Source organism: Sodiomyces alkalinus (assembly GCF_003711515.1).
Source record: "Sodiomyces alkalinus F11 unplaced genomic scaffold SODALscaffold_12, whole genome shotgun sequence".
In the NCBI taxonomy this organism is placed as follows: domain Eukaryota; kingdom Fungi; phylum Ascomycota; class Sordariomycetes; order Glomerellales; family Plectosphaerellaceae; genus Sodiomyces; species Sodiomyces alkalinus.
The window spans coordinates 669,094-682,210 of NW_021167090.1; the positions used below are offsets into that span (position 1 = coordinate 669,094).

The 13,117-nt window shown below is 56.8% G+C and overlaps 8 protein-coding genes across 8 annotated transcripts; 5 read left to right on the forward strand and 3 right to left on the reverse strand.

Moving 5' to 3' along the window:
• Positions 1 to 236: 236 nt before the first annotated feature.
• Positions 237 to 2,789, forward strand: SODALDRAFT_337680 (glycosyl hydrolase family 67 middle domain-containing protein; the record flags this gene model as incomplete). The annotated part of the gene is made up of 1 exon (XM_028612715.1): positions 237 to 2,789. One exon carries the CDS (start codon positions 237 to 239, stop codon positions 2,787 to 2,789), a length of 2,553 nt encoding a protein of 850 aa, XP_028462854.1.
• Positions 2,790 to 3,040: 251 nt separating this feature from the next.
• On the reverse strand, positions 3,041 to 3,654 carry SODALDRAFT_363737 (hypothetical protein; the record flags this gene model as incomplete). The annotated part of the gene is made up of 3 exons (XM_028614587.1): positions 3,041 to 3,066; positions 3,131 to 3,403; positions 3,480 to 3,654. The coding sequence occupies 3 exons, from the start codon at positions 3,652 to 3,654 to the stop codon at positions 3,041 to 3,043; spliced, it is 474 nt and encodes a 157-aa protein (XP_028462855.1).
• A 91-nt stretch (positions 3,655 to 3,745) lies between these two features.
• On the forward strand, positions 3,746 to 4,902 carry SODALDRAFT_317622 (feruloyl esterase B). The gene is made up of 2 exons (XM_028609353.1): positions 3,746 to 4,027; positions 4,080 to 4,902. Exons 1-2 carry the CDS (start codon positions 3,869 to 3,871, stop codon positions 4,797 to 4,799), a joined length of 879 nt encoding a protein of 292 aa, XP_028462856.1. The 5' UTR covers positions 3,746 to 3,868; the 3' UTR covers positions 4,800 to 4,902.
• Positions 4,903 to 5,208: 306 nt separating this feature from the next.
• SODALDRAFT_301656 (hypothetical protein) lies at positions 5,209 to 7,761 on the forward strand. Its single transcript, XM_028608906.1, has 5 exons — positions 5,209 to 5,468; positions 5,595 to 5,751; positions 5,842 to 6,156; positions 6,243 to 6,376; positions 6,468 to 7,761. Exons 1-5 carry the CDS (start codon positions 5,365 to 5,367, stop codon positions 7,717 to 7,719), a joined length of 1,962 nt encoding a protein of 653 aa, XP_028462857.1. The 5' UTR covers positions 5,209 to 5,364; the 3' UTR covers positions 7,720 to 7,761.
• Positions 7,762 to 8,589: 828 nt separating this feature from the next.
• On the forward strand, positions 8,590 to 9,469 carry SODALDRAFT_329250 (hypothetical protein). The gene is made up of 2 exons (XM_028610886.1): positions 8,590 to 8,623; positions 8,755 to 9,469. Exon 2 carries the CDS (start codon positions 8,816 to 8,818, stop codon positions 9,332 to 9,334), a length of 519 nt encoding a protein of 172 aa, XP_028462858.1. The 5' UTR covers positions 8,590 to 8,623; positions 8,755 to 8,815; the 3' UTR covers positions 9,335 to 9,469.
• A 199-nt stretch (positions 9,470 to 9,668) lies between these two features.
• Positions 9,669 to 10,930, reverse strand: SODALDRAFT_363740 (hypothetical protein; the record flags this gene model as incomplete). The annotated part of the gene is made up of 7 exons (XM_028614588.1): positions 9,669 to 9,884; positions 9,976 to 10,007; positions 10,086 to 10,155; positions 10,562 to 10,577; positions 10,673 to 10,742; positions 10,788 to 10,805; positions 10,897 to 10,930. 7 exons carry the CDS (start codon positions 10,928 to 10,930, stop codon positions 9,669 to 9,671), a joined length of 456 nt encoding a protein of 151 aa, XP_028462859.1.
• A 184-nt stretch (positions 10,931 to 11,114) lies between these two features.
• SODALDRAFT_353470 (hypothetical protein) lies at positions 11,115 to 12,109 on the forward strand. Its single transcript, XM_028613648.1, has 3 exons — positions 11,115 to 11,264; positions 11,356 to 11,613; positions 11,714 to 12,109. The coding sequence occupies exons 1-3, from the start codon at positions 11,191 to 11,193 to the stop codon at positions 11,871 to 11,873; spliced, it is 492 nt and encodes a 163-aa protein (XP_028462860.1). The 5' UTR covers positions 11,115 to 11,190; the 3' UTR covers positions 11,874 to 12,109.
• Positions 12,110 to 12,304: 195 nt separating this feature from the next.
• SODALDRAFT_321130 (hypothetical protein) lies at positions 12,305 to 13,037 on the reverse strand (the record flags this gene model as incomplete). Its single annotated transcript, XM_028609599.1, has 2 exons — positions 12,305 to 12,669; positions 12,743 to 13,037. The coding sequence occupies 2 exons, from the start codon at positions 13,035 to 13,037 to the stop codon at positions 12,305 to 12,307; spliced, it is 660 nt and encodes a 219-aa protein (XP_028462861.1).
• Between the last annotated feature and the right edge of the window lie 80 nt (positions 13,038 to 13,117).

Sequence of the window (13,117 nt, forward strand, 5' to 3'; positions counted from 1 at the left end):
AGCTCGGCATGAACCAGTTGAGGATGCGGAGATTACGCTTCACCAGACTGATGCCAGGGCCGGCATATCTGTTGTGGGCAAGGGGAATTTTGTTTAAAGACAAGATGCTTTTCATGTGCAAACAAATGACGTGAAAGCGTCTGGTCCCCATTGACTACCTAGACTGTCTGTCTTTCATCGGAATCCTCCGCAGTATGGACTCTGAACAGTCTACAGAAGCATCAATCATCTTCTCCATGCGACATCTTCTCTGGCTGGCTACGGCCCTCGTCTCGACCGTCGTGGCCGAAGACGGCCTGGCTGGTTGGCTACGGTATGCACCTCTCCCCGAGAAGATTGCCAAGTGCCACGCGAAATCGATCCCCTCCCAAGTCAAGGTCCTCGGAGCCACCGATGGCCTCCCCCTCGCATCGGCTGTCAACGAGCTCAAGCTCGGGCTGAGGGGCATCATGGGCAAAGAAGTCGACGTCCACTCCGAGGGATGTCTCGGCGACGAAACGCCCACCATCCTCCTGTCGACGCTGGAGAACTACGTCTCGGCCTGCGGCGAGCTGGACGCCGACGAACCACCCTCCCTCGAAGAAGACGGCTTCTACTTCAACACCAAGGACGGCAACGTGGTGATCCTGGGCAGCAACGAGCGCGCCACGCTGTACGGCACGTTCGAGTACCTCTCGCGGCTCGCGCAGGCCAACTTCGAGGCGGTCGAGTACGTCGACAACCCGGAGGCCAACATCCGCTGGGGCAACCACTGGGACAACATGGACTACACGTCGTCGACGCACGGCAGCGTCGAGCGCGGGTACGCCGGCGTGTCCATCTTCTTCCAGGACAACAAGATCCGCTCCGACCTCAGCCGGGTGGCGCAGTACGCGCGGCTCCTGGCGTCGATCCGCCTCAACGCCATCGTCATCAACAACGTCAATGCCAACCCCATCACCTTGACGGACGAGAACCTCGAGGGCGTGGGTCGCATCGCCGACCTGTTCCGCCCTTACGGCGTGCAGGTGGCGCTGTCGCTGAACTTTGCCTCCCCCGTGGAGCTGGGTGACCTGGACACGTTCGACCCGCTCGACGAGGACGTGGTCCGGTGGTGGGACGACATGATCGATACGATTTACGGGGTGGTGCCCGACCTCGCCGGGTTCTTGAACAAGGCCAACTCGGAGGGCCAGCCCGGTCCGCTGACGTACAACCGCACGCTCGCCGAAGGGGCCAACATGATGGCGCGGCCGACGGCGCGGCACGGCGGCATCTTCATGTTCCGGGCGTTCGTGTACGACCACCACCTCGACCACCGGGACTGGTACAACGACCGGGCCAACGCGGCGGTGGAGTTCTTCCAGCACCACGACGGCGAGTTTGAGGAGAACGTGGTGGTGCAGATCAAGTACGGGCCCATCGACTTTCAGGTGCGCGAGCCGCCGTCGACGCTCTTTGCGCACCTGCGCGACACGCCCATGGCGATCGAGCTGCAGGTTACGCAGGAGTACCTCGGGCAGCAGAACCACCTGTTCTACCTGAACCCGCTGTGGCGCGAGATTCTCGATTTCGATCTCCGGGTGGACGGCGAGGCGTCGTACGTCCGGGACGCGGTGTCGGGGAAGCGGTTCGGGCACAAGCTGGGCGGGTACGCTGCGGTGATCAACGTCGGGATGGACCGGAACTGGCTGGGCAGCCACCTGGCCATGTCCAACTTGTACGGCTACGGCCGGATCGCTTGGGATTCGCAGAGCGATTCGGTCGAGGTCATCGAGGACTGGACGCGGTTGACGTTCGGGCTCGACCGGCGCGTCATCGACACCATTGCGGAGATGTCGATGCTCTCGTGGCCCATGTACGAGAACTACACCGGCAACCTGGGCGTGCAGACGCTGACGGACATTCTGCACACGCACTACGGCCCCAACCCGGCCTCGCAGGACAACAACGGCTGGGGCCAGTGGACGAGGGCCAACGAGCACAGCATCGGCATGGACCGCACCGTGTGGAACGGCACGGGGTTCGCAGGCCAGTACCCCGCCGAGGTGGCCGAGCAGTTCGAGCACATCGAGACCACGCCGGATAACCTGCTGCTGTGGTTCCACCACGTCCCGTACACCCACGTGCTCAAGTCGGGCAACACGGTGATTCAGCATTTCTACGACGCGCACTACGACGGCGCCGAGGCCGCGCAGACGCTGGTCCCCATGTGGGAGTCGTTGAAGGGCCGCATCGACGAGGAGCGCCACGCGCACATGCTGCGCCGTCTCGTGTACCAAACCGGCCACGCCATCGTGTGGCGCGACGCCGTGAACTACTTTTACCACAACCTGTCGGGCATCGAGGACGAGGCGGGCCGGGTGGGATCGCACCCTTGGCGCATCGAGGTCGAGGACATGGCGCTGGATGGGTACGAGAAGGTTGCCGTCACGCCCCCCTCGACGGCGTCGCGGTTTTACGCCGTCGAGGCGGCGCCCGGCTCGAGCGAGGCCACGGCTACCACGACGCTTGGCTTCCCTGCTGGGCGGTACAGGTTGGCCGTCAACTACTATGACCTCCCCGACGGCCAGGCGTCGTATGAGGTGCACATCAACGGGGAGGTGGTGGCTGCTTGGGAGGGCGACTATGACTTGTACCTGGGGAACAGTAAGTCGGAATTCTTGGACGGACACACGGCGGCTCGGAGGTGGTTGGGAGAGGTGGACATTGCCGAGGGGGATGAGCTGAAGATTGTGGGTAGGCCTGATGGGATAGAGAGGGCGCCTTTGGATTATGTTGTGTTTTTGCCGGAGGGGGTTGTTGACTAGGGTCTGCCGTCGTTGAGTCCTGGCATTTCATCAAGAAGACTGGTGAGATGTTGCAAGTCGAAAGGTGAAAAGGGGTAATATTTAAATATTTACATATTTAATTTAAATATTTACATATTTAATTTAAATATTTAAATAAATAGTCAAACCTGTCTTCTGCGTCCACCACCTCAGGGAAAGACACAAAGAACAAGTGGCTTGACAGTGGCTGCTTACTGCTCATTTAAAGCATTTATTTAATGTGTCTGTCATCACACTGCCACGGTGGCGTCTCTGGCTAAATCCATTATCCCACGGTATCTTGGCCCTATAGGCTATAGTAGGACCACTATACGTGTAACCTGCCATGGAAACAGCCGACTTTCCATCCCGAGCTGCGCTGCCATGGGCCCATGTTACCTTGAGCGGGGGAGGGACGTCGGGACTATATATTCCATGGAAGAAGTTTGGTTCAGGGAGGAGAGGTTGCAGTCTGCATGTGCAGAGCCAAACCACGATTGCGAAGACCGACTCTGCAGGGAGGGGACTCGGGGATGGACTGGGGAAGATGGAGAAGAATGGAAGACTGGAGACGAGGTCTAACTTCTTCCACTCGTCGGGGAGAGCCCGGAGCACTGGGCATAATTTCCTAATCGGGACCCTCCTCCATCCGCATTCCGCTGTCACCACCGCCGTTCCCCCTATCTGGACATGATCGGAGCTTTTCCTGGTCAAGAGGCCATGCCAGCATAGTATTGGGTAGCATCTGGGGCACATGGGCCCTTGTGGCCGGTTGTGTAAAAGATTGCCGAAAGTATTTGCCGATGATGGGTTGGAAGTAAGAGGGAACGTAAATCTCCGTCACTGGTTTCCTTTTTTCTTCCATGTTGTTTCCTTCTGGCTTTTCCCTCTTTTCCATTTGGCTTCTAGTTGTTGACGTTGACTATATAAGGGAATAAGGGAACGGGCAAAGCACGGGGGAATATTTTTTGCTTCTGCTTCTGCGTTTGCCTTTGCTTCTGCTTGACAGTTAACCGTTCACTGAGCCGACATCAAAGTCCTTGACTTTACTCCCCAGAGGTCAACTGCTTCCATCCATCATGAAGGCCACGACGGTTCTCGGAGTCGCCTCGCTGCTCCTTCAGCCGGCTTATGCCTCTCTTCGACAAATATCGAACTGGGGCTTCACCCCGGGCGGTCTCACCCTTCATGCCTACATTCCGAACAACCTCCCTCCTAACCCGGCCGTGATTCTGGCTGTACGTTTTCTTCTTCGAGCATTATTTCTTCTTCCCCCACTAACATCAACAGCTTCACCCCTGTGGTGGCTCCGGTCAAGGCTACCACCAGAGCAGCGGCTACAGCCCCCTCGCTGACACCCACGGCTTCATCGTCCTCTACCCCAGCTCCACCAAGGACATGAACTGCTGGGACGTCGCCACCACCCGCACCCTCTCCCGCGACGGCGGCGGCGACAGCCAGGCCCTGGCCGACATGGTCGACTGGGCCATCGCCAACCACGGCGCCGACCAGGACCGCGTCTTCGTCTCCGGCACCAGCTCCGGCTGCATGATGACCAACGTCATGATGGCCACCTACCCGGACTACTTCGCCGCCGCCACCTGTTACTCGGGCGTCTCGGCCGGCTGCCTCGCCGGCTCCCCCGGCTCGAGCCCCATCAGCGCCGACCCGACCTGCGCCAACGGCCAGAACATCAAGACGCCGCAGGAGTGGGCCGACCTCGCCCGCAGCATGTACCCGTGCTACACGGGCCCGTACCCGCCGCTCAAGACCTACCACGGCCTCGACGACACGTTTGTGCACTGGCGCAACTTGGACGAGCAGCTGAAGCAGTGGTCTGCGATCCATGGCGTGTCGTTCTCGCACGAGGTTGCGAACAACCCGCGCCAGGGATACACCCAGCGCGTTTATGGGGATGGGACCAAGCTTGTTGGTGTTACTGCGCAGGGTGTTGGTCACGTCGTCCCTGTTGTTCCCGACGAGGATCTCCGGTGGTTCGGCATCATCTGAGCGGTTTGATATTCTCGGGGGGGTATCGACCTGGAGGCAACAGGGTCCAGTCGGTCCAGTCGTTAACGTCAAGGCTTTACCTTCAAGGTCTGCTGTTGGAACGTGGGAGGGTGGTAAAGCGTAAAATCATCCAGAAATCCAAGCAATCCCGCTCTCTTCAAAGATCAAATGACATGGATGGTGTGAAAAAAGCAACTTCCTTGGTGAACAGGCTGCGGGATCCGTAAACAGGGGGGGGGGGGCTGGGGCCGCTGGACAGGGCTGGGCAGGGCTGGACAGGGGGCGGCAGCACTAAACGATGAGCACCCACCCCTTGGACGCCATGCCAAGACCTCATTTCCCGTTTCCCCAGGTGAATTGAACCAAAAGCATCGTAGATCTGTGCTTCATGCCATCTCATCTCCATCTCATCCTCGTTCTTGGTCACGACATCGCATCGCGAGCCCTTGTCCGGCTGCGTGCTCCTCCCTTTCTTCTCGGCAACCAGACCCCTTTCGACACCAGGACCGCACCGACTATTCAACGACGTGCGTCCGCCGAATAGAACATACGCGTACACTCTCCAATGTCGACCAGCAAGCCATACACCAGGCGGGTGCCCCCAGCCACACCAAAACGCCTCATCGTCTGTTGTGATGGCACTTGGATGGACTCGCTGGGCGAGAAGAGGTAAGTCCACATGCAGTCCACCAAGGTCCCAGCCTTTACCTTTTGATGGTCCTTTCACCCCTAAGGTTACATGTATAACTTGAACTTATTCCTGACGCCACATGACCATTCTCCGTCTGCCTCCAGTGGTGATCCGCAGTCCAATGTGACGCGCATCTCACGCATCCTCCGCCGTACGTGTCGCGACGGCACACCCCAGATCATCGTCTACAACGCCGGCGTCGGCAGCGGCAACGTCCTTGATCGTTTTACCGGCGGCATGTTTGGCCGCGGCTTGGAAAGCGTTTGTCCTCGACTCCCCTCATCTCATCTCCCCAGTGCGGCACTGCGGCAGTGCCCTCGAGTCTCGGCCTAGCTCACAACCTCGGCACAGGTCATCCGCGAGGCGTACAACTTCGTCTGCGCCAACTACGTCCCCGGCGACGACATCATCCTGATCGGCTTCTCTCGGGGCGCCTTCACCGCCCGCTCCGTGGCCGACATGATCGCCTCCATCGGCTTGTTGACCCCCCGGGGCCTCGAACACTTCCACGCCATCTTCGAGGACATCGAGCACATGGGTTCCGCCCGCCGCCCGCTCGACGACTTTCTGTACGACCACCTGCCCCCTTATGCCGGCGAGCAAGGGGAGGCCAAGATTCGCTGGACCAGGTACCGTAAGAGCATTTACCGCGACTGGTTGAAATCCGTACGTTTTCCGGTCTCGTGTCTCTTGTCCTTGTCTCGTCCTTGTCTCTTGTCCCGTCTAACACAACCACCTGCACCCCATGGCAGCTCGGGTACACCAGAGACACTCACCCCGACGGCGTCACCCCCATCACCATCAAGGCCCTGGCCGTTTGGGATACAGTTGGCACCTTGGGCGTGCCCCCTGCTCCCATCATCGGTTTGTCCGGTTCTAACGACCAATACGTCTCCCTCTCCTCCTCCCCTCCCCTCCTCCCCTCCCCTCCTCCCCTGTTCCGCCCGTGGCTCTTCCGAAAGCTGACCCTCCTTTACGTGGAAATTCACCAACACGGAAGTCTCCGACAAGGTCGAAAACGCATTCCAAGCCCTGGCCCTCGACGAACCGCGCTACGCCTTCCGGCCGGCCCTCTGGGAGCGCCTCGACGGCAACAACCGCACCCGCCTCAAGCAGGTCTGGTTCCCCGGAAACCACGCCGGCGTAGGCGGCGGCTGGCACGACCAGCAGATCGCCACCATCTCGCTCGCCTGGATGTGCGACCAGCTCTCGACCGTCGGCGTCGAGTTCAGTCTCCGCCTCACCACCGCCCTCTTCATGGAAGACCTGGCCTACTCCGCCGTGCATCCCTTCCCCGCCGTGCCATCTGCGACGCTGACCTTCCCCCCTCCACATACATCCGCCTCGTCGTCCCTGTCGTCCGTCGTCAGGTCCGTCCCCTCCCTCGCCACATCGTGGCTCCGATCCAAGGCCGCCTCCTCCCCTTCTTCCTCGTATCCGCTTCCCTGGGGCTGTCCGACCGTGTGCCGCATCCCCGACCCAGCATGGGAGCCCACGCGGGACGAGACGGACCACGACGACGCGACCTGCGCGCCGCACCCGGTACACGCCCGGCCGGAAGAACTCTGGCGCACGGCGCGCGCGTGGGGGCTGGGCCAGATGCGCGCGCCGACGAGCAGGCTGCAGATGATGGCGGGGACGACGGTGCGCACGCCGGGGCTGTGCATGCGGGCCGACTACGAGACGAACCGCGACACGGACGACCCGCTGCGGAACACGGGCGAGAGGATCCATAGCAGCGTCCGCGTGCGGCTGGCGTGCGAGGGGCTCGGGCTCGATGATCGCGCGAGGTGGAGCTGCGAGGCGTTGACTAGGGAGGCGGCGGGGAGGGGGAGTGGGCCTGTGTGGCGGCTGGAGAGGCGGAGGGGGTTGGATCCTAGGGAGGAGGAGGCGGCGGTGGAGGGGTTTGTTCCGAGAGAGCTTGCTTTGGGGTATCCGGAGGAGTGTCTCTACCCTGTTGACCGGCGGGATGTGCGGTGGAGGTGGGTGTATGAGGGAGACATTTCATATGTCGGGGACGAGGGGGACGAGAGGTATGCGCATTTGACGGTGCCGCAGAGCATGATATTGCCGGAGGAGCCGCTCGTGGGGTACTGGGAGCGGTATTTCCTGTCTTTGACGGCCGGTTATGCCGATGTGTGGCGGTATGCGCAGAGATACCCGCCGATGGGGGCCAAGGGTAGAGGAGAGCCGAGAGGGGAGCCGAGAGGGGGGCCGAGAGAAGAGTGACGAGTACTGGATGGTGCAAACTGTATCCTATGGCGTAGCGTCTGATGAATCGGATTACACATGCAACGTTTTAACGGCCACGGGGCTCTAGGCTGGGGCTTACTTTACGAACATGAAGTATATGACGGTTGGTGGTCCGATTAACACAGCCTCAACTCCCAGCCTTAGCCCTCAGGACCTGGTCTACAAGCCAGCAAGCCTCAAGCTCTCACGCACCCATCATCACGATCCACCTAACCAGTTCGTCTTGATTCTGACTTCCTTCACGAGATATTTTCTGTTCATGTTACCTCTGCATTCATGTTTGGAGACATCCACTGGCATGTCCCCTCCCTGGCAGTCAGCCCATATAGCCTTATAGGGGTCAGGTCGAATAAGACAACTCGGCTACTAAAGGGCTATTACATATGCCATGTCTTACCAGTGGAATGTTAGCCCATCCAAGGCACGTAGGTGGGATAAATCATAGGATAGAACTAGTCGAGAGTCCGGCATAACCTTGAACATTCCTCGGCACTGAGAGGCCGCTTGCTCCATGTCGCGCTCGCGCCGCGACAGTACTAGGCCCCTGAATTCTTCATTATTTATGTACGATAGAGACAAGGCAGGCAGGCACCTGCTTGCCAAGATTAAGATACAGGTTCATCCAATATACTGTGCACAGTCAACTGGCAAGTGGTTACACGTTCTTTCCCTTTACACAACATAGCTCCTGTGCGACTTGCTTGTTTACGCGGAAAGAAGAAAACACATGATCAGTTGCTCTTGCGTTATCTGTTACCAAGGCAGTTGCTGCTGTTGTTGCCCTATAAATATTGTAAACAATCCTCACCTCCCTTCAGTTATTCCACGCTCAACTCTCCCTTTCACATCGCAAGCGAGACTCCAACCAAAACATCAACTTGTGAGTTTCCAATTCTTCTTTCTTTGCCTGCACGTTGCTTCCTTCATTACCTTCAAGTTCATGTTTCTTTTCCTTCAATGTTCTCAATGTTCTCAATGCTCTCAAACAAGTGAAGCTAATCCCGCGCGCAGGCATTCACGACACACAGTTCTAAACCTCTCAAGTCTACCCGGAAGCAACCCAAGCAAAACAATGGAGCTGTCCAAGATGTTCCTTTGGGCTTCGCTGGCCCTCACCACCACGGCCCTCCCTCGAGCTGAAGGAGTCAATGGTGACGGCATCGCCGAAAAGAAGGACAACAGTGCTGTCCGTTTCACCATCTCGGAGGACGGTATCCCCATCATTGTCAACCCCGTCTTCGCCATGGCCACTCTCTCTACCCAGCCCGCTTCGGCCCTGCATCTCAACACGACCGACCCTGCCACTCTCGAGTCGATCCTGCCGGCCCCCAAATCCACTACCCGGGCTCATGGCAACGAGAACAACGACGGCGCTTTCGGCCCCCGGAACGGTCTTTTCCATAATCCCTGCGACACTGCTCGCTGTGGCGATGGAACCACCTGCATTGTCGCACAGGGACGCCCCAAGTGTGTCTCTGGTGCTACCTGCGGGCCCGCGGTCTGCGGTCGCGGCACGGTCTGCTGCAACCACAGCTGCGGCATCTGCACGCCCCCGGATGGCTTTTGTATCCAGATGCTCTGCGGGAGCTAACCCGGCAACTCCGACCGACATGCCTCCCTACGAGGCTACGGTACTACCTAGAGAGTCTGGCATGGAAAGGGTGGCATGGAAAGGGACATGGATTCTGGGGTAGATAGGATTCATAGCAAAGCCATGGCATTCACCCATACACTGCGATACCACTTTTAAATGGTAACCAGCTCACGTGACTGCTTGTTAGCAAACTTGACCCTTATGTTGAAAGTGCAGTAACATTGATACCAGGGCGAAGTTCAACTGCAGTCTGGTTTCCAAAATCAGGACACAAGTCTATATACTTCGAGTCTTCTTACGGTTCAACCTTTGTCAACTCATCTCAGTCATGTCATCGCAAGTCTCCGGGTGTCCCGACTTGGAACCGAAGACGTGCATTGATCGAGTCCGAGCCCTTGCCGATCCACGACTCCACCACGACCTTATGCCTGGCCTGGAATAGGTGACATATGTCGAAGATGTTGCGTAGCACCTTATCCGGGAGCGCTAAGAGGGCCGATGCGGCGATGTCTGGGCCATTGGTGGAGGGGAGGGGGGTTTCGAGAAGCTGTTGTTGTAGGGAGGGAGAAAGGCGTGGACCGCGTGGTTAATTATTGGCGACGGAGCTTTTACGGATAACTAAAGTATTGATGACAAACCCGCTGCGTTCGGTAGTCGGGTAGCTTACCAGCTGCGGAATTTTGAATAAACCCCACTGGTTAGAATATATACAGTGCACTTGATCAAGCAATCCCCCCAAAAGTCGGACAGTCGCGGACAGGGCATGATGTTGCGAAGGCGGTGGTAATGGTGGCAATATGAAGAACAGCAGTTGAAAGCTGAAAATAGTTTGGATCTTGTTCTTTATAAGGCTTAGCAAAGAATACATATAACAAAGAAAGAAATACATTGTCGACGTTAATACGGGACAAGCCCTTGTATCGTGGTCGCTTCGATAACAAGTATCGAGTACTTAGATTGAAGTACTCCCAGGCAATCCAAGGCAGCAACCACGCTATACCAAGTTCGTTTCGGAACCCTGTTTCCATCCTGGGCTTTCGACTAGTGTCCCCATAATTTATAGCCTCACAAAAGGACGAAAGCAGTCTACACTATATGATCACAACGTGGGGAGCGCTTCGGTCCGTTCCCGACTACACTTTGGGATGCTAATATAAGGTATGTAGAATGTATCCTACTTATGCTTAGGTAGGTCGTCAAAAACTACAGTATATATGGGAATACTGTCTGTGCCGTGGCACTAGAGTCATGCATTTGATGCCAGCTGGCTCTCATTAAGTAGCCATATTATATATAATATAATCATTTATAAATAGGTAAGCCACTTGACAGCACCAAGTATTGCCGTTCCCTTTGGCAATATTGATCGACGCTGTTCTTATACCTGTGTCTTGGAAAGTGCTTGCTAGTCAGTTGTCATCCTGGGCCAAATAGTTGACTAGGGCATGACCAAGTTTGAACTGGGCAACTAAGAAACATCAAATAGAAAAAGAAAGGAAAATGTTCCAGGCGAGGCCAGTAAAACTCAAATAAAGACGCCCAAAACGAAAGCCGGCAACGTGGCTGGGCTGTAATGGTGCTTTTTCGACGCATTGTGTAAGTCGTGTAACCTCGAATAGGCAGGCTGTAGAGAGTCTAGAGACATACAGGCAGAGGTTAACTACGAGTCCACCGTCCACGGACCACCACCCAAGCCTCACTGTTCCTTTAAATCCCCTTCATCTTCCCCCAGCCGGTCTTCGGTTTTCCTTCTCCTCTAGTTTCCCCCCTTTTCCTACCCACCACGAGCACAGAAGTAGGATTGACCAACTAATACTCCGACTCGTCACCGAGTCTTCATCCTAATCGCCACCATGCCAAACAACAAAAAGAAGAACTTTTACGCCGTGTCGAAGGGCCTCTTTGCACCGGCAATATGCTCCTCGTGGTAAGTCTACCCAGAAGAGACCGCCTTTGGGTCACCTGTGCCGGAATCAAAAAGTCTTATCGAGTCCCAAACTGACAGGGGGTCGCACCAGGGCACACGCTCAGCGCTTGGTAACTGGGTATTCTGAAGCCCAGTTCAAGGGCTTCGCCGCATACGACGACGCAAGGTATTACCTCAAAGACCACGGCCACGAGGATTTTCTTTTCATCAGCGCCGTTCCCTCGGAGACCAAGGATATACGAAGCGACGTCCTACATGCACATTTCCTTTCATCGGGGCCTTCAAGGCGTGGACCAAAGTTCTACGCTGTTGCTAACGGCCAGAACCCCGGCGTCTACTCTGCATATGGGTACGCTTCAACAGTCTTTTATACTACATTTGTTCTTCTCTTCTCTGCATCTCTGTTGCCACGCGTGCAGGCCTGTGCTAACCTTATGGGCCGTATTTAGGGGTGACGCTCGGGAGCAGGTGGACAAGTTCTCCGGGGCGTGTTATAAAGCCTTCTCAACCCAAGAAAATGCTCAACAATTCATTGACCTTTATAATGATTTGCACAACTCGGTAGTAGAGGTACGGATACCGATACGACCTGAGAAGACGACGATGTGAATGCGGTGGATAAATTATCCAGTCTCTTTGGCCAGGCTACCGTAGTCTAGCATCACCACGGGAAGATGGATGCTCTGTTGTAGGCAAGCAAACTGACCTTGTGCACATGAAGCCTTGAGTCCTGACGCTTCCAAGTAGACTGTTGCGGATTATATATGACAATCTCATGCTTAGACATCTCTTATTACCATTTGATGTTATTACTACGGCGTCGTCTAGAAAAGATCTCAGCAAGGAACGTAATAGGTATATGATCGTATATCCCATGATTCTCATAACCCTCACCTCACCTGCTCATCTCTCGCCCTCGATACCAATACTAAAATAAGATGCATTTTTGAAACCACCCATGTCAGTGTAACAGCCTCAGAAAGAAGAACACATGCTGACCAAAGACCAGGCCAACAGAACTAGCTGAGAACAGTTTCCGTTTACTGGAGGAGCATAGCGCCAGCAATGGCAGCAACGCCAACATAGATCGTCACGCCCAGGGAGCCAAAGCCAAAGCCAACGGGCGCGAAACCCGGGGCAGCGCCTCTGTGGCCATCCCCATCACGATCCCTATCACGATCCCCATCACGACCATCGTCGCGATCTCCATCACGGCCACCATCGCGATCCCCATCACGACCACCGTCGCCCGTGGGCGTATTCTGGGCCGCGGTAATCGTAGTAGTCAGCTGGTCAGCGCCTGTAGGGCGGGTAGCCTGCACGACAACGCCGGAGACGGTGGCCACATCGGCCTCGTTGTAGGTGGTGCTGGAGAAGCCGCAGCTTTGCATAATGTCGTTGATGTCTGCGGGTGGTTATGTTAGTAGTACGCACATGCACGCGCGCCGTTGCAGAGGGCAGGGCACATGCAGACATACCGTCTCGGTTATTCTGGGCATCGCGGAACTCGTGCAAGCAGCTGGCGCACTGGGCCGTGATGCGGTTGACGTTGAAGCTCTCGTTGGCGCAGTAGCACTGCGCCTCGATGAGGTCCTCGGTGAGGTCGTCCAGGGGGCCGTCGTCAATGTCGCAGATGTCGCCCAGCTCGCGGACGGGGTCGCACACGTTTTGGCACTGCGTGGGGATGTCGTCGCTGTTGAGGATGAAGTCGGCGCTCACGAGGGCCACGGTGGCCAGCGAGGCCGTGGCGAGAGCAAGCCTGCTGAAGTACATCGTGGGCTGGGCGTTTTGGTGACGACGAGGAGCCCGACTAGTCGAGTAGGAAGCAAATGTAAGAGAGAGCAAGTGTAAAG